Raw genomic sequence first — 18,432 nt, 5'->3', positions numbered from 1 at the left:
ACGGTTTATCTTTCATTTGAAAGCTCTTGATTGCTCTGGCTTTGACTGTGCTTGTTGTCAAGAAATATTGTCAATTTTGTTTTAGTTTCCGAGTTTTTAATGTCACTTTGTTGTATTCTCTTAATTTCATTAATGACGAGTCTAATTAGTTACTTAGTATGTATAAAGGAATCAGGGGAATCATTAGAGGTTTTTTTACTATTGCTTACTGTTAATTATACATTTTTCGTTTTCGAAAATATTTGTGACTTTTTGAGTTTCCCATGTATTTGTTGTACTTGTTGCTGTCTAATGTTGCGCTAAAGTGGTGAAGGGACCAAAAAGATTCCGTAGATCTGAGGCGTGATTTTTGCAAACACGCTTAAAAATTGAATTATAGATTGGTCTTTGAACAAATTTTCGGAGAGAATTTTTTTCACGTGTCTCAATTTGACTTCTGCTTTCAGTTTCTTCTCTTAAGTGGTACTGAAATGATACATATGTGTTCTAATTGCGTCTATTTGCAGTTGATTGAATTGGTCAGTGGGCATCTGTAGCTTTTTATGACCTTGACGCTATTTGTAGTCATAAAATATTTGAATTTGAATTTTGCGCCTTTTGTGAAATAATTCTCATGTCCTATGGCTTAATTCCATTAATGATAGGTCTTGTTGTTTAATCATCAGACATAAATTGACCTAACTAGTGGTCTGAGTTCATAGCTAGCAATTTTAACAATATTTCTCCTCAAAAATGACTGAGACTATTTGTTTTCAAAATTTTACTGAATTTTTGAGTTTTTCGGGTATTTATTGAACCTTTTTGTCTTATCATTTAATCACATTGGTTACTTTTCTCATTGGTTCCTTATAGAGATTTATTTCAACGGTTTATCTTTCATTTGAAAGCTCTTGATTGCTCTGGCTTTGACTATGCTTGTTGTCAAGAAATATTGTCAATTTTGTTTTAGTTTCCGAGTTTTTAATGTCACTTTGTTGTATTCTCTTAATTTCATTAATGACGAGTCTAATTAGTTACTTAGTATGTATAAAGGAATCAGGGGAATCATTAGAGGTTTTTTTACTATTGCTTACTGTGAATTATACATTTTTCGTGTTCGAAAATATTTGTGACTTTTTGAGTTTCCCATGTATTTGTTGTACTTGTTGCTGTCTAATGTTGCGCTAAAGTGGTGAAGGGACCAAAAAGATTCCGTAGATCTGAGGCGTGATTTTTCCAAACACGCTTTATAATTGAATAATAGATTGGTCTTTGAACAAATTTTCGGAGAGAATTTTTTTCACGTGTCTCAATTTGACTTCTGCTTTCAGTTTCTTCTCTTAAGTGGTACTGAAATGATACATATGTGTTCTAATTGCGTCTATTTGCAGTTGATTGAATTGGTCAGTGGGCATCTGTAGCTTTTTATGACCTTGACGCTATTTGTAGTCATAAAATATTTGAATTTGAATTTTGCGCCTTTTGTGAAATAATTCTCATGTCCTATGGCTTAATTCCATTAATGATAGGTCTTGTTGTTTAATCATCAGACATAAATTGACCTAACTAATGGTCTGAGTTCATAGCTAGCAATTTTAACAATATTTCTCCTCAAAAATGACTGAGACTATTTGTTTTCAAAATTTTACTGAATTTTTGAGTTTTTCGGGTATTTATTGAACCTTTTTGTCTTATCATTTAATCACATTGGTTATTTTTCTCATTGGTTCCTTATAGAGATTTATTTCAACGGTTTATCTTTCATTTGAAAGCTCTTGATTGCTCTGGCTTTGACTATGCTTGTTGTCAAGAAATATTGTCAATTTTGTTTTAGTTTCCGAGTTTTTAATGTCACTTTTTTGTATTCTCCTAATTTCATTAATGACGAGTCTGATTAGTTACTTAGTATGTATAAAGGAATCTGGTTAATCATTAGAGGTCTTTACTATTGCTTACTATGAATTATACTTTGTTCGTTTTCGAAAATATTTGTGAATTTTTGAGTTTCCCATGTATTTGTTGTACTTGTTGCTGTCTAATCACTTATTCTCAATAATGATAGGTCTCTGTGGTTTCTGATGAAGATTTATATAAATGAAAAATTCTTTCATTGAATAGCTAATGCTTTCGGTGACTCTTATACTGTTAATGATCAAACAGTAGAAGACAGTTCTTTGTTTTTTTTGCAAAAATTGGTTGTATTAGTTGTCTTATTATTTGGTCTCCTTTATTACACACAACTTGCAAGTTTGAGTGTGCCGACAGTTCAAAGATGTAAACTTCCAGCTATGTGTATAGGTACACTGCACTGCACCGATTCGGCATTTTAAGAAATGGAGGCCGTTTTTAAGGTAATCTTTAATTTTAGGGAAGTTGACTTAACGGTGTGTTATGCCCCTGGTCGCGTGAACATAATTGGTGAGCACGTCGACTACAATGGAGGCTGTGTGCTCCCTATGGCTCTTCCCATGTACACTGTAGCTGTTGGTTGCCTCACTAACTCTACTTCCAACATCACAGGCTCAGATGGGGAAGGGGGGACGGAGGCAATTTGTAGGTCTGTTCAAGTCACAAAATAATTTTGGTACTTTTCTCTTTCCCATTATTATATCAATTGACCCTAGAGATCTATTTACACCAATAACATAGATTATCAACTCATCCTACAGAATGAAAAAAAAGAAATTTATCAAAGTTATCAGATCTGATGTTTAATACATTTTGACTCTTTTATGGTGCTACCGTTTTCATTACCAAATTGTCGACGTTGCGACCGATCGAACTAGAAAACTTCGTTTAAACAGTTGGTAATTTTAAAAAGTTTTTTAAAAATTTGCGCTTATTTTAAATCTTTGCGTGCAGGTTGCTATATTTTGACAACATTGTTCTGGCCATGAATTTGAGGTGTTAGCAGGAAAAGATTTTGAGGCAATGTTTGAGTTTAATTTTCCCATGAGAATTTAGATCCAATACAATGAAGCTCGGTAATGTTCGCTCATCCATTTTTTGTACTTAATTGTCTGCCAAATGAGGAAGAGATAAACTTCCAAAAATCCATATTTTGTTTGAAAATAATTGGTGCATCCATTTAAAAAAGCGCTTTAAACTCAATCCTCTAAAAAATTAAATAATGTCTCATTAGAAGGCCGATTAAACCTGCCATTATTAAGACTACGAGACAAGAGAAACAACAAAATCAAATAACAACAAACATTATTTACATCCAAAACTGTTTATAAGAAAGCACAATAGCGTCAAATAAAATCTAAATTGATATGTGAAAAAATAAGTGATGCATTTTGGATAGTTATCGAGTTAAATTAACAAAAAACCGGGCAAAAATTTTAATTCAAGAACAATCTCAAAGAAAGCGCAGGTAAAACTAGCCTCGTTTGAGTTAACAAAGATTTTGTCAGCTGTTTTCTGAGAGTGTTAATGCGTCCAATTTTAACAAAGTGAACTAAAAATTCTTTAGTGGTAAAACCAGTGATACTATTGTTAACCATTTTAACCAATTTTAACCATTTCCATCATAATTGGCAAAAAAGTGCGTAAAAATAAGGAAATTGTGAACAAAAATAACAAAAATCAGTCAAATATTCGGAAAACTTTGAACCTCGACAACTCCTTGGAGAAAACGGAATTTAAAAAATCTGTAATTATATATTCTACGCTGGACGGGCTTTCTAATGTTTGGAAAACCCATCAGTATAAATTAAAACGTCGAATATCGGCTTAACGCGATCATTTTTATGTCTTTGTAGCATCATTGAGACGCTTCACTTTATTATGTTCTGGAGTATTTCAGGCGACCTTTCAATGGCCTTTTGTACAGCGCTATCTTTTTCATACAGCGCTATCTTTTTCATTTCAAAATATATAGGGTTATTTAAAATGATTGGAAAAGCGAATGATCTCTTGAAATTTTTGTATACATGTTTGCATGACAGCTATAAGTCTCCCAGGCAATGGTTTACCAGTCTTCTATTTATGCTTCTTAAATAACTGAACATTTTAGAAACTCAACATAGCCAGTTTGTGGCTTCTTACCTAATACAAAAATGAATGAGTGCAAAATGAGTTGAGAAGATTTCAAAATATTGAAGTCCAATTCGCGTCGAATGCTTTCTTTTTTGGTGACTCTTTCATGGTGCTACCGATTTCATAACCCAATTGTCGACGTTGCGATCGATCGGACTAGACAACTTCGTTTAAACAGTTTGTAATCTTAAAAAGTTTTTTAAAAAATTGCGCTTATTTCAAATCTTTGAGTGCAGGTTGCCAAGTTTTGACAACATTGTTCTGGCCATGAATTTGAGGTGATAGCAGGAAAAGATTTTGAGGCAAGGTTTGAGTTTAATTTTCCCATGAGAATTTAGATCCAATACAATGAAGCTCGGTAATGTTCGCTCATCCACTTTTTGTACTTAATTGTCTGCCAAATGAGGAAGAGATAAACTTCCAAAAATCCATATTTTGTTTGAAAATAATTGGTGCATCCATTTAAAAAATCGCTTTAAACTCAATCCACTAAAAAATTAAATAATGTCTCATTAGAAGGCCGATTAAACCTGCCATTGTTAAGACTACGACACAAGAGAAACAACAAAATCAAATAACAACAACAAACATTATTTACATCCAAAACTGTGTTTTTTTTTGAAAAAAATAGTTTATAAGAAAGCACAATAGCGTCAAATAAAATCTTAGCTGATATATGAAAAAATAAGTGATGCATTTTGGATAGTTATCGAGTTAAATTAACAAAAAACCGGGCAAAAATTTTAATTCAAGAACAATCTCAAAGAAAGCGCAGGTAAAACTAGCCTCGTTTGAGTTAACAAAGGTTTTGTCAGCTGTTTTCTGAGAGTGTTAATGCGTCCAATTTTAACAAAGTGAACTAAAAATTCTTTAGAGGTAAAACCTGTGATACTATTGTTAACCATTTTAACCAATTTTAACCATTTTCATCAAAATTGGCAAAAAAAAGTGCGTAAAAATACGGAAATTGTGAACAAAAATAACAAAAATCAGTCAAATTTTCGGAAAACTTTGAACTTCGATAACTCCTTGGAGAAAACGGAATTTAAAAAATCTTGAATTATATATTCTACGCTGGACGGGCTTTCTAATATTTGGAAAACCCATCAGTATAAAATAAAACGTCGAATATGGGCTTAACGCGATCATTTTTATGTCTTTGTAGCATCATTGAGACGCTTCACTTTATTATTTTCTGGAGTAATTCAGGCGACCTTTCAATGGCTTTTTGTACAGCGCTATCTTTGTCATACAGCGCTCTTTTTCATTTCAAAATAGATAGGGTCATTTAAAATGATTGGAAAAGCGAATGATCTCTTGTAATTTTTGTATACATGTTTGCATGACAGCTATAAGTCTCCCAGGCAATGGTCTACCAGTCTACTATTTATGCTTCTTAAATAACTGAACATTTTAGAAACTCAACACAGCCAGTTTGTGGCTTCTTACCTAATACAAAAATGAATGAGTGCAAAATGAGTTGAGAAGATTTCAATATATTGAAGTCCAATTCGCGTCGAATGCTTTCTTTTATGATGACTCTTTTGTGGTGCTACCGTTTTCTTTACCAAATTGTCGACGTTGCGATCGTTCGAACTAGAAAACTTCGTTTAAACAGTTTGTAATCTTAAAACGTTTTTAAAAAATTTGCGCTTTTTTTAAACCTTTGAGTGCAGGTTGCTAAGTTTTGACAACATTGTTCTGGCCATGAATTTGAGGTGTTAGCAGGAAAAGATTTTGAGGCAATGTTTGAGTTTATTTTTCCCATGAGAATTTAGATCCAATACAATGAAGCTCGGTAATACTCGCTCATCCACTTTTTGTACTTAATTGTCTGCCAAATGAGGAAGAGATAAACTCCCAAAAATCCATATTTTGTTTGAAAATAATTGGTGCATCCATTTAAAAAATCGCTTTAAACTCAATCCACTAAAAAATTAAATAATGTCTCATTAGAAGGCCGATTAAACCTGCCATTATTTAGACTACGAGACAAGAGAAACAACAAAATCAAATAACAACAACAAACATTATTTACATCCAAAACTGTGTTTTTTTTGAAAAAAATAGTTTATAAGAAAGCACAATAGCGTCAAATAAAATCTAAACTGATATATGAAAAAATAAGTGATGCATTTTGGATAGTTATCGAGTTAAATTAACAAAAAACTGGGCAAAAATTTTAATTCAAGAACAATCTCAAAGAAAGCGCAAGTAAAACTAGCCTCGTTTGAGTTAACAAAGATTTTGTCAGCTGTTTTCTGAGAGTGTTAATGCGTCCAATTTTAACAAAGTGAACTAAAAATTCTTTAGAGGTAAAACCAGTGATACTATTGTTAACCATTTTAACCAATTTTAACCATTTCCATCATAATTGGCAAAAAAAGTGCGTAAAAATACGGAAATTGTGAACAAAAGTAACAAAAATCAGTCAAATATTCGGAAAACTTTGAACCTCTATAACTCCCTGGAGAAAACAGAATTTAAAAAATCTTTAATTATATATTCTACGCTGGACGGGCTTTCTAATGTTTGGAAAACCCATCAGTATAAATTAAAACGTCGAATATCGGCTTAACGCGATCATTTTTATGTCATTGTAGCATCATTGAGACGCTTCACTTTATTATGTTCTGGAGAATTTCAGGCGACCTTTCAATGGCCTTTTGTACAGCGCTATCTTTTTCATACAGCGCTATCTTTTTCATTTCAAAATATATAGGGTTATTTAAAATGATTGGAAAAGCAAATGATCTCTTGTAATTTTTGTATACATGTTTGCATGACAGCTATAAGTCTCCCAGGCAATGGTCTACCAGTCTACTATTTATGCTTCTTAAATAACTGAACATTTTAGAAATGCAACATAGCCAGTTTGTGGCTTCTTACCTAATACAAAAATGAACGAGTGCAAAATGAGTTGAGAAGATTTCAATATATTGAAGTCCAATTCGCGTCGAATGTTTTCTTTTATTTTGACTCTTTTATGGTGCTACCGTTTTCTTTACCAAATTGTCGACGTTGCGATTGATCGAACTAGAAAACTTCGTTTAAACTGTTTGTAATCTTAAAAAGTTTTTAAAAAGTTTGCGCTTATTTTAAACCTTTGAGTGCAGGTTGCTAAGATTTGACAACATTGTTCTGGCCATGAATTTGAGGTATTAGCAGGAAAAGATTTTGAGGCAATTTTTGAGTTTAATTTTCCCATGAGAATTTAGATCCAATACAATGAAGCTCGGTAATGTTCGCTCATCCACTTTTTGTACTTAATTGTCTGCCAAATGAGGAAGAGATAAACTTCCAAAAATCCATATTTTGTTTGAAAATAATTGGTGCATCCATTTAAAAAATCGCTTTAAACTCAATCCACTAAAAAATTAAATAATGTCTCATTAGAAGGCCGATTAAAGCTGCCATTATTAAGACTACGAGACAAGAGAAACAAAAAAATCAAATAACAACAACAAACATTATTTACATCCAAAACTGTTTTTTTTTGAAAAAAATAGTTTATAAGAAAGCACAATAGCGTCAAATAAAATCTTAGCTGATATATGAAAAAATAAGTGATGCATTTTGGATAGTTATCGAGTTAAATTAACAAAAAACCGGGCAAAAATTTTAATTCAAGAACAATCTCAAAGAAAGCGCAGGTAAAACTAGCCTCGTTTGAGTTAACAAAGGTTTTGTCAGCTGTTTTCTGAGAGTGTTAATGCGTCCAATTTTAACAAAGTGAACTAAAAATTCTTTAGAGGTAAAACCTGTGATACTATTGTTAACCATTTTAACCAATTTTAACCATTTCCATCAAAATTGGCAAAAAAAGTGCGTAAAAATACGGAAATTGTGAACAAAAATAACACAAATATTCGGAAAACTTTGAACCTCGATAACTCCTTGGAGAAAACGGAATTTAAAAAATCTTTAATTATATATTCTACGCTGGACGGGCTTTCTAATGTTTGGAAAACCCATCAGTATAAATTAAAACGTCGAATGTCGGCTTAACGCGATCATTTTTATGTCTTTGTAGCATCATTGAGACGCTTCACTTTATTATGTTCTGGAGTATTTCAGGCGACCTTTCAATGGCCTTTTGTACAGCGCTATCTTTTTCATACAGCGCTATCTTTTTCATTTCAAAATATGTAGGGTTATTTAAAATGATTGGAAAAGCGAATGATCTCTTGTAATTTTTGTATATATGTTTGCATGACAGCTATAAGTCTCCCAGGCAATGGTCTACCAGTCTACTATTTATGCTTCTTAAATAACTGAACATTTTAGAAACGCAACATAGCCAGTTTGTGGCTTCTTACCTAATACAAAAGTGACTGCAAAATGAGTTGAGAAGATTTCAATATATTGAAGTCCAATTCGCGTCGAATGCTTTCTTTATAATGAGCGAAAACTCACCTAACTCTTTATATGTGAACAAATTTCACATATCAGACAAACGGCAACATATTGTGTTTTTTCAGTTTTAGATTATGAGCAGGAGATTTCTAAATTGTGGTCATCTTTTAAAAAAAAAAACAATTTTTCGAGTAAAATGAAATGTCAGTAGAAATTTGAGTCGAAGTTTGAGTTCAATTTTCTCATGTTTAATTAGGTCCAACATAACTAATAGAAAATACGTTTAATTATTTGGAAAATACAACAGTATTAATTAATACTTCGAATATCGGCTTAGTCTTTGCATCGTCTTTGAAGCGCTTTTTATTATGTTCTCAAGCTGTGGAAGCGAATTTTCAATGTCTTTTTGTAATGTTCTGTGTTTTATTTGGTTTGAAAATGTATAGGATACGATAGGATCTGAAAGAACATTTTTTCATGTTTAACATATTTGCGGGACAGTTGTAAGTCTATAGATCACTATTTCAGGGTTTAAAAAGCTTTTGATTTTTTATTATTTTGAAGTCCGCTTTTTTGGTATCTTTCTTTATGTGTTCCAGGATGTTTCATAAATAAATGCATATTTTGCGTAGAGCTTTTACACATTTTTTAAATGAGCAAATTTTAGATATCAAACAAACGAAAACTATCAATAAGAGTGATAGTATTTTTCAGTTTCAGGAAAAGAGCAGAAGATTAATAAGTTCCAGTGTTCTTTTTGTCATCTCACCACTGTTGTTTTGTGAAGAGTAATTAGTCTACTCAATTACGTTTTTGCGTAAGTTTGGCAGCTTTTGTGATCGGAACGAGAGTTCATTGAAAACATTTCCACACTATTGTTATCGCTTTATCGGAGTTATTAGTTATTCAACAACTCAACTCGACTTTAAGTTAGATAACTTCTCGATGGCGATAACAACAGTGTGGTAAAAATTATTTAACAAGAAGAATTAATATCGACTGTGCTTTGCACAGGATACGTTTCAACCCACTTTATAACCATTTTATTCATTAGAACATGATTGGAAAACGTACGTGAGGATGCAGAAACGGAGAAAAATTTTCGGAACACTCTCCGTACAAAAACTAACAAAAACTGAGAAATTTTTGCCAATGTTTTTTATTTCTCAGCCTGCCATTGTTGATGTTCCTATTTTGGAAAATTCAATTCATATCAATTTAAAAAGGTGAATTTCGTTACGCATCCAATGTAAATGAATGACGGAGAGCTCAAAAATGTGAAAACTTTGAAATTTTTTTCGAGAAATGAAACATTTTAACAGGTCTCTTCAAGAATTGATTCAATTTTGCAAAAGCTTTGTATTATTACAACTTTCGTATCTCTCCACAAAAGATAGTAATCAGCCAAAACCGGCTTAACAAAAAAACAGCAGGAGTAGCATTAAAGTTCCTACTCCAAATGAATTTTGAGGGTTGGCACAATATCCGTGGCGAGGCTGCATGTTCCAGCCTTTGTAAGCCGTGTGCCGTGTGATGGTAAAAAAAGCGTGGGTAACAGTTGCTGTGTTTGTCAGGATACACACTACATTAGAGTCTGTCGAGTCAAACTCGTACCAATTCCGAATTCCAGTTGGAGGTCAGAGCGGGGAGTGTGTAGCCAAGATAGAACCAACTGATAACCCAAAACTGAAGTGGGCAAACTATGTATTGGGAACTGTGAATGAGTTTCTCAAACATCAGTCACTAACGAGTGGATTTGACTGCAGGAATCTGTTACTTCTCTCTGCTTTTTTAACTTTGCAAATTTAAATTATGCAACTTTCTTCCCTAGCTCAGATAAAATTGATTCTAGCGAACACATTTAGTTGGCTACCAATGTAGTATATATATTGAGCTCCATGAAATGTCAGAATTAAGGTAACTAGATCATTCCACGTTTTCTGTTTCTAAAAGTAGTCAGATGTTTCTGAAGTGTTGCGAGTTTTAACCCACTGAAAAGTTGATATATTTTTAAGGAATGTTTGCTACACAATTGATGCGTTTAACAAATTAACAATTTCGAAATAACAATCATTTTACACATGGATAATAAGTTTTGAATATTAAACATTAAAAAATTTTTAATATTTTACATGAATTTTAAAATTAAAAATGAACAATTTTAAAATAACATGTAAAGATTTTAAGCTGTGGGGTAATTTTCAGACTTATTTCTTTGCAGCTTTTGCAACCTTACTCTATTAACGATTTTTTTTCTGCGACAAAATTGATGTTTGGAATATTTTTAATAATGTTGAGCAAATTTAGCAGCTTTCAAGAGTTTTTACAGCATTTACATGCAGCTAGTTAAAGTGTTTGCGATCAATTTGAAATAATATTTAGAGACGTATGTATCAAATCCATTTAGTAGCAATCATTAAAGCTATGAGTAATATACCCTAAATAAAAAACTGAACTAAGCTATGAAAATTGGCGAATAACATTAATAAAAAAATGAAAATTCATTGAAATTGATCACGAAAAAAAAATAAAATTGATGAAGTAAACAGATTGGATCGTGTGTAGTATAGTTTCATCTGTGCCAGTGGGGGGAGGACTGTCCAGCAGTGCGAGCCTAGAGGCGGCCATCTTTACTCTGCTTGAAGGTCTTACTGGAAAGTGTGCAGATAAAGTTGAAAAGGCACTGGCATGTCAGAAGGCGGAGCACACTTTTGCCAATGTACCCTGTGGAATTATGGACCAGTTCGCAACTGTACTCTGTCAAGTGAGTTACAAAATTTTTACTTGACGTGAAGAAAATTGTTAGTAGTTCGTTCGCCTTATTTTACCCCTCCCCATTTATACATTTAAAGTTGGTTAGAGCGAGTCCTGAGTGTTGACCCGGGCATTTAATTCAATTAGTTCTGTTTGTGTTTTTTTGTTTTATAAGTCAATATCTGAACTAGAACAAAATATTGTACAAAAACGAATTGTTGCTGTTGTATGTCTTATGACGTTAAATTTGTTTTCTCACCGTTTTAGTCGAGCTTCTGAACAATGTAACTTTTTCTATGAGTAAATTTCCCTGGTTCATTTTTTACACGACAGATTTGACTTGGATGGACGGATGTATAACTATGAACATACAAGTGTATAATAGACTACTGCTTTCCGACCTGTCGAGATATTAATGGATTGAAACGAGGCCGAAGACTACTAAGTTAAACTATTAATAGCGAGTGCTAAAAAGCACTAGTCTAATGAACTTAATTTGCAGATGTTCACGATAAAAATAGTCCGGTAACTGAACTATTCACTAAATCGACTGTGCAATAGTTCAATAAGTATATGATAGAACAAAATCTTAGTTGTCCGAGAGACTTCGTGCCCTGACACGAGGGCACCTGTGCGCGAGTACTGGCTACGAGGCCTGACTAAGATTTTGTTCTAACGTATTTAGATAACCAAAGGGTACGAAAAAGATGAATTTCATTTGAAAGTGAAGTTAAGAGTGCAATTTGGCAGATTAGTGAACGAAAAGTTGGATCTATTCTGTTTCCCACCCAGTGTTTTTATGGCCCCCAGTTGCAAATTATATGTTGTTATATAGGACGTTACTATGTAAGAAAATAGAGCGTGCGCCTAGGGGTCATAAAAGATTTATGCTCACTAAGCTAGGGTCGGGCCAAAAGCGAATAGATCCGAAAAGTTTTCTTCTGAAAACCATACACGATTTGAAGTAAACCAAACGTCTCTGCTCCGAAGCAGCTGATTTTTTGTCGCGAGTTGATTCAAGTGTCAAAAGTTAGATTTCTGACTAAGTGTATTTTTCTTTGCCCTAAACTTAGTGTCGTTAATTAGGACACTAAGTTTAGGTCAAAAAATGTTACTTTTGTTAGTCTAAATTCAATCTTGAAAACTAAGCTCTCTGTCTCGAAGTTTTTGTGACAGATTAAATTGTACCGTGGGGTCTTTAATGCAATGAAACTACGTACAGACGAATTAAGGATCATAACAAATATGTACATTTTAATTAATAACTCCTGTTGCTGAGTGGTTTTGGTGGCAAAATTTGGCTTCAAATTTGTTAGAGAATCATTAACTGCCTACCTATGTTCTTTCTATGTATATGTTAGAACAAAATTTTAGTTGCCCGAGAGACTCAGGGCCGCGACACGAGGGCATTGATGATTCTTACAACCTGATTTCTTAGAATTTACTCTTTCAATGACTTCAGTGACTTCTAATGCTTTGCAGTTAAAATTTGTGTTCTTGGCGTCATTTCTGATTATATGTCAATTGCGTGACTTACCTCACTTAAAATGACTACTGAAATCACTTAACGAACTTTAAATTTTGGGGGACATTTACTTGTTAAAGATCAATAGTTTGCATCCAAAGAGTGCCAAACGTAATTCTTGATTATAGGGTCTTGAGACTCAGATTATTTATGGTATGATTACTATGATTGGGGGTATATATTATCTGATCACTAAGCTGGGGGGCTTTAGTGGGAAACACCTGGATTTCTTCCTTATAGAGTTTATGTGTCTCATAAAAATGACAGTCCGAATCCAACCCAAAAAGTCTAGTTGTGTTTTAAGGGACTGATGGTCGATCTGTCTATCTTATGTCTTTAGTTGTTTCAATTTATGGAGGGCCACAAGCGTCTATCGCGGCTATTTTCCGGCAATCTGCTGGCTATGTTAAAAGCTTTTGGGATTTGAAATCAATCAATTATCTCTGGCTCCGAAGCAGTCGGTTATTTCTCTCGGTTTTATTCAAGTTTCAAAAATTAGGTTTGAAAAAATTGAAGAGTGTAAGTTTCTTAGCCGTAATTTTAGTGTCGTTAATTAAGTCTTAAGGTTAGGTCAAAATTTTTTTTCTTTTAGTCTAGGTTCAAACATTCAAACTAAGCTCCCTGTGTCGAAGCTTCAGTGACGGATGAAATTGTACCCGGGGGTCTCTAATGCAATAACACTACGTACTGAGAAATTAAGGGATACAAATGTTCCGTGCATTTTTCAGTTATTAACTATTGTTGAATGGTTGTGATGGCCATTTTTTGTTTCAAACTTTTAACTTTTCAAAAAATTATTTTGCACTGAAGTGTGCTAGTTTCAGTAACACGACTTGCTAATCTTGATGTTTTTTTGAGAAATATTTTTAGTGCGTGAAGCACAAACCTGATTTGGACAAAATCCAATTTAACACTCGAACAAATTACTGATTGAGAATACCATCACGTGATAATTTCACACCTCCTTGAGAATACCAATTTAGCATTGATAATTATGTCGACACTTGTATCTCTATCCGATAGGATACTAGAGAGATGTGTCCACAAGTATAAAAAGAGCTTGCACGCTCAACCGGCAACACTTGTTGGTCCCCGATAACTTCTGATTCAAAACATACTCCCGTATGGTTCCCCTTTGCTCAAATCTCAACTTATTGAGATAATTTTTTATCTTTTTTTGTGACTAGTTCTTAACCAAGAACTCTCTAAGTCATAAAATATTAACTTAGCACAATTTTGGAATTGAGTTAAGTCCAACATAACATCTCTTAAGTTCTATTGAAGTTATAATTGAACTTACAATAAATCAACCTGTGCTAACTTGTGTTATTTCAATCTTATTCATATAAGTTAAATAGACTATTCTATCCATTCATGCTCGGTTCATTTTCAATGTTGTTTAACATAAACTTATTAATTCAAATTTGCATTTAACCTCCTTTAATACTTAACTATGTACCAAGAGTAGAACTAGGGGTTGAGCTCTCAAGTTATACATGTGGTCCCGCGATTAACTCAGTTATTTAAGTATCTGTAGTATGGAACAGCAGTATAATTACCCACCTATAGTCTTTCTATGACTCTCACTCTGTTGTTACAGAAGAATAAGTTGTTGATGCTGGACTGTCTGTCCCAACAAGTGACTCAATTGGACTTTGTATATCCCCACTGCGCTTTCCTCGTCATCAACTCTCTCGTCAAGCACGAGCTGGGAGATGGTGCTTACAGGAAACGACGTGCTATGTGTGAACACGTTGCCACCACACTCGGTAACTGAAATCATATTTTGGCACTTGACCCTGTTTATGAGCCGGCTTAAGATTGCTCGAGAAGTCCGAGTATGAATCGTTCTCGAACCAAGTTTGAAGCAATTATTAGATTTGTGAGTTTTTGCTTGAATGATTTGACGCTTCGATTGACTTTCATAACGCTTTACTTCTTCGTTTTTTAGTAATCTGAATTTCTCTCTTTTAGAATTTTAAGCAACTGAACTCATTTGGCGACAGTTAAATACTGAAAGACAAGTAAAAAAAGTGCGCCTAAATTACTCTCAAATTAAATTTGTAACATCCTTTTGTTTTTGTTTTTGTCTGACCGGTTCATATAATCGTCGAGAGGAACGAGAGATAGACTGGTGAATTTCGATGGCATTAAATTGCTGTGCAGTTCCGTTTTGCAATGCTATTCGATTATGGTTCAGCAAAACTGCTAGGTGACAAATTTATATTGTCAGTTTGAAGGGAGTTTTTTGGAAGGTCTGAAGGGTAGGTTTGACACTGTAATATCATGCCTTGAACTATTAACTTTAACATTAACTAGTGTGAGTAAGTTGTGTTCAGTGGTGTGATATCGTAAATATTTGCTCATATTAGTTTTGTGTTTTCGTTTCATTCACTTTTTGAAGAATACCCTAACATCGAATATTTGACTTTGACTTTAGTTTTTGAGCGCGTTCAGTCATTCATAAAGCTTTTTCGAAGATACAAATACTTTGAAGCAGTGCAAAGCAACTACATGATAGGTCCCCTTCTCATTCCCAGTGATGGTAGTTTACTAGTTTACCCAGTGTGGGCTAGCTATAACCAAAGCCATCCCCAAGCCGGTCATTTGAGAGCAATTCGTGTGACATAGCCGGTCCGGTTTATTTTCAATAGCCGCACTCAACCTCTCAACGTTTCAACTCATCGAATTAGGAAATTTAGTGAAAATTGTCAATGTCAAAAGAGAAAAATCAAAAGAAACGGGATAAACCGATAATGCCCGGTCCTTAAGTCATAGTGCATTAGGTTGTCAAAGTTTATTAGAGCCACTGCTAGCTGTCTTTAGTATTATGGTCAATAGTTTGACGTTCAGAAGCTGAATTATGTATAATTATACAATCTGAAACTGCACAACACATCAGAGCACTTTTGGACGCTTAGAAAAAATTTCGGTCAATTTCTATCTCTTCTGTTTTCTTTCTCTGTTTTGATCCCGATGTGCGTCAACGGTGGCTATTTTCTGGCAATTTGCCAGCTATGTTTTACCTTAGGATCGCGATTTGTTAAGCACCAGTCAGTCAGCTGTTTACCTCTGAACAATTCGTCTTCATGCCTGAATAAGTGCTGATATTTTAAAGGGTCGAATAAATTTACTGCTAGGCAAATCTGAGTTAAAAGGGATTAAGGCTATTTGGATCTTCTCCGTTTATGCCCCCCCCCCCCCGTACATTATGCGCCCGTATGTGATCTACATTGTAGATCACATGTCATATAGTAATTATGTAAAAATATGGCTTGTTTTCCTGGGGAGGGAGGCACAAACAGCCAATTAAGAGGTATATAGAAAGCTTTTTTCAAATTTTGCTAATTTTAAGGAGATGGTTCATAATTCTACTCAAAGCAAAACATGTGCTGCATAGGTGTGGATACGTTGCGTGAAATCAGCCTAGATCAGCTCACTGCCAACAAGGACAAGTTCGATCAAGACCATTTCAATAAAGCTCTTCACGTAGTCAACGAAATTAGCCGAACTGATCAAGTTATGCACATCCTGTCGACTGTCGAGGCTTCAGAGGAAAACCTTATCGCGATTGGTCAACTAATGAACCAATCACATGCTTCGTTACGAGATTTATACGAAGTGAGCTGTGCAGAGATTGATCTTCTGGTTGAGACATCAGCCAATCAGAGTGGAGTTTACGGAGCACGTATAACAGGAGGTGGTTTTGGAGGGTGTTGCGTTGTTTTGGTTGAGAAAGTGGCGATTGATGATTTGATATCAGAACTGCAAACTGTGTACCAGGAAAAGTTTTCCATGACTCCACTGTTTTATCTAGGAACTCCTGAAAGTGGAGCTTCATTGATATAATCAGATATCATGCATTTTCAAAAAATTTGGTTGGAGCCTTTTATTCGAATTCTCACGGTATCAAAAGTTGCAATTACAAATTATGCAGTACTTATTTAAAAGTAGATAAAATATTTATTTGGTTTTTTATAATTATCTTTATTTATAAACGGTTAATAAGATTTAATTAAATTTTGTTTTCAATTACTCTTGAACCAGGTTAGAAGTAGTTATTGTAAACGTGTCTTTTTATGGAAAATTTTTGCTAGACCGTTTTCAATTTTGAATTATTGTTTTGAATTTTTGCAGCTGAACTCAATTGACGACAGTTTATAACAAAAATGTGAATGAAAAGTGCGCCGAAATTGGTGTCATTTTAAAAATTAAAATCTGAATAGTGGTAAGTAATAACGTATAAAGAACCTTAGTAAACTTTTTAGCCCTTCATCCAATTCCTTTTTCTCTCACTTTCTCTTTTAGATTATTTTTTTTATTAGAGAAAAAGAGTTATAAATTTATCTTTTTACTTTGAATCTGAGCAAACTTTTAAGCCACCTTAGACGGCAAATGGATTTTGTCAGATTCTCACTGCGTTCTGCGAGAAGAATTTCAATTACCCTTACTTATTGTTCGACTAGTTTTGTTATGATGATTAACTGAGACCTAACTTCGACACCGACCTTCTTATGAGCTTCAATATAGCTAAGAGTTGGTCTCCAACTTGTTTTTAATCCAAAATATAGAGGCTGGGTAATGTGCGTTCGCCCATAATGTTCCGATCCGACCCGCTTCCATATTTTGAGTTAATTGTCAACAAAGTGAGAAAGAGATAGGAAACATTAAAAAAAAAACAATTGTTGTATGAATAAAAAAATCTCAGAAAATCTCAGAAAACCTCTATGTGAATTAATTATAGCAACATTAGAGGACCATTCGGACCTGTCATTAATTTTGGGACCTGCCGGACCATTGGTGAACACAAGGCAAGAAAGATAACAAAAAACCTCAATTACGAACAAATGTTGGATTGGAAGAACCTTTTAGTAACAATGTCAAAATAGCATCAGATGAAACCTCAGCCGATGCTAATTGGGCCTAAATGCAATGCAATGTTTCAAGTCGACGAAAAGATTAAACAAAAAAAGGCCAACGCTCAAAATTTCCTTGAATTTTGAAACCAAATTTCTTTACAACCATCAACTTCTAATGAATGCTAGATGGATAACGATGTAACTGTTTGAGAAGCCACCGTTGCCTGTCTTTAGAGCCACTAAGTGATAAGACTACAAATTAACAACAAACAGGCAGTACTAGAATAATGACAAAAAAGCTAAAATACAATTTCGAAACCATTAAAAGCATGGGCTATTAAAGGACAATTTTTCTATATCAAAGTGTGCCTAGTTTGAAGATCACGAGAGCCGATTTCTGATGTCTGAAGTGGCCATATGAAAAGACTACAAAAAGCACCAGAAAGATTTACCAGTTTCAAAAGCTCGCAATTTTTGTAATCAAAATTCAGTGCCGAAGTCTTATAAACGCCAGTTGAAAAACAAAACCAGTAGCAAATATTGAATGGGAACTAACTTTTACGCGACCAGTCCGTAAGCTGACAAAGAAGAATATAAAAAATCTGCAACCTGGAGAATTTTTTGCAATTGTTTATCAATCAGATTTTCTTTTCTTTCAATTTGGTACTCCGTTCAAATGCGACAGTTGTAAAAAATAAAAATTAACGTTAAATTGTGAAATTAAAATTAAATTAATTTCACAATTGTTAAATTGTGAAATTTAAATCAATTGAAACCATAAATACTCGTTAAACGCAGCTCTCTGCCAAGTAACGCTAGTTGCATTATTGAAGCAATGAAAATGAAAACAGACCATAGCAAAACTGAAAGCACTTTTGAAAATTAGCTCAAACTTATGTTTTGAACAGTTTTTAAATT

The 18,432-nt window shown here is 33.8% G+C and overlaps 1 protein-coding gene across 2 annotated transcripts in view; it reads left to right on the top strand.

Moving 5' to 3' along the window:
* LOC142344494 (galactokinase-like) overlaps positions 1 to 16,687 on the top strand; it is a 451,158-nt gene extending 434,471 nt beyond the window's left edge. The window contains exons 3-7 of one of the 2 annotated variants that reach the window (XM_075396167.1): positions 2,348 to 2,536; positions 9,951 to 10,142; positions 10,942 to 11,140; positions 14,256 to 14,424; positions 16,056 to 16,687. In XM_075396167.1, coding sequence (XP_075252282.1) covers positions 2,348 to 2,536; positions 9,951 to 10,142; positions 10,942 to 11,140; positions 14,256 to 14,424; positions 16,056 to 16,504 — 1,198 coding nt within the window. In that variant the 3' untranslated portion in view covers positions 16,505 to 16,687. Of the gene's footprint in view, positions 1 to 2,347; positions 2,537 to 9,950; positions 10,149 to 10,941; positions 11,141 to 14,255; positions 14,425 to 16,055 lie in introns of both variants that reach the window. The other variant, XM_075396166.1, reaches the window with a different exon arrangement.
* The last annotated feature ends 1,745 nt before the right edge of the window (positions 16,688 to 18,432 follow it).

The sequence above is a fragment of the Convolutriloba macropyga genome, chromosome 8 (assembly GCF_964194025.1).
Source record: "Convolutriloba macropyga chromosome 8, txConMacr16.3, whole genome shotgun sequence".
NCBI lineage: Eukaryota > Metazoa > Xenacoelomorpha > Acoela > Convolutidae > Convolutriloba > Convolutriloba macropyga.
Note: the sequence above shows the minus strand (reverse complement) of the source record. Positions and strands in the feature narration are given on the sequence as shown.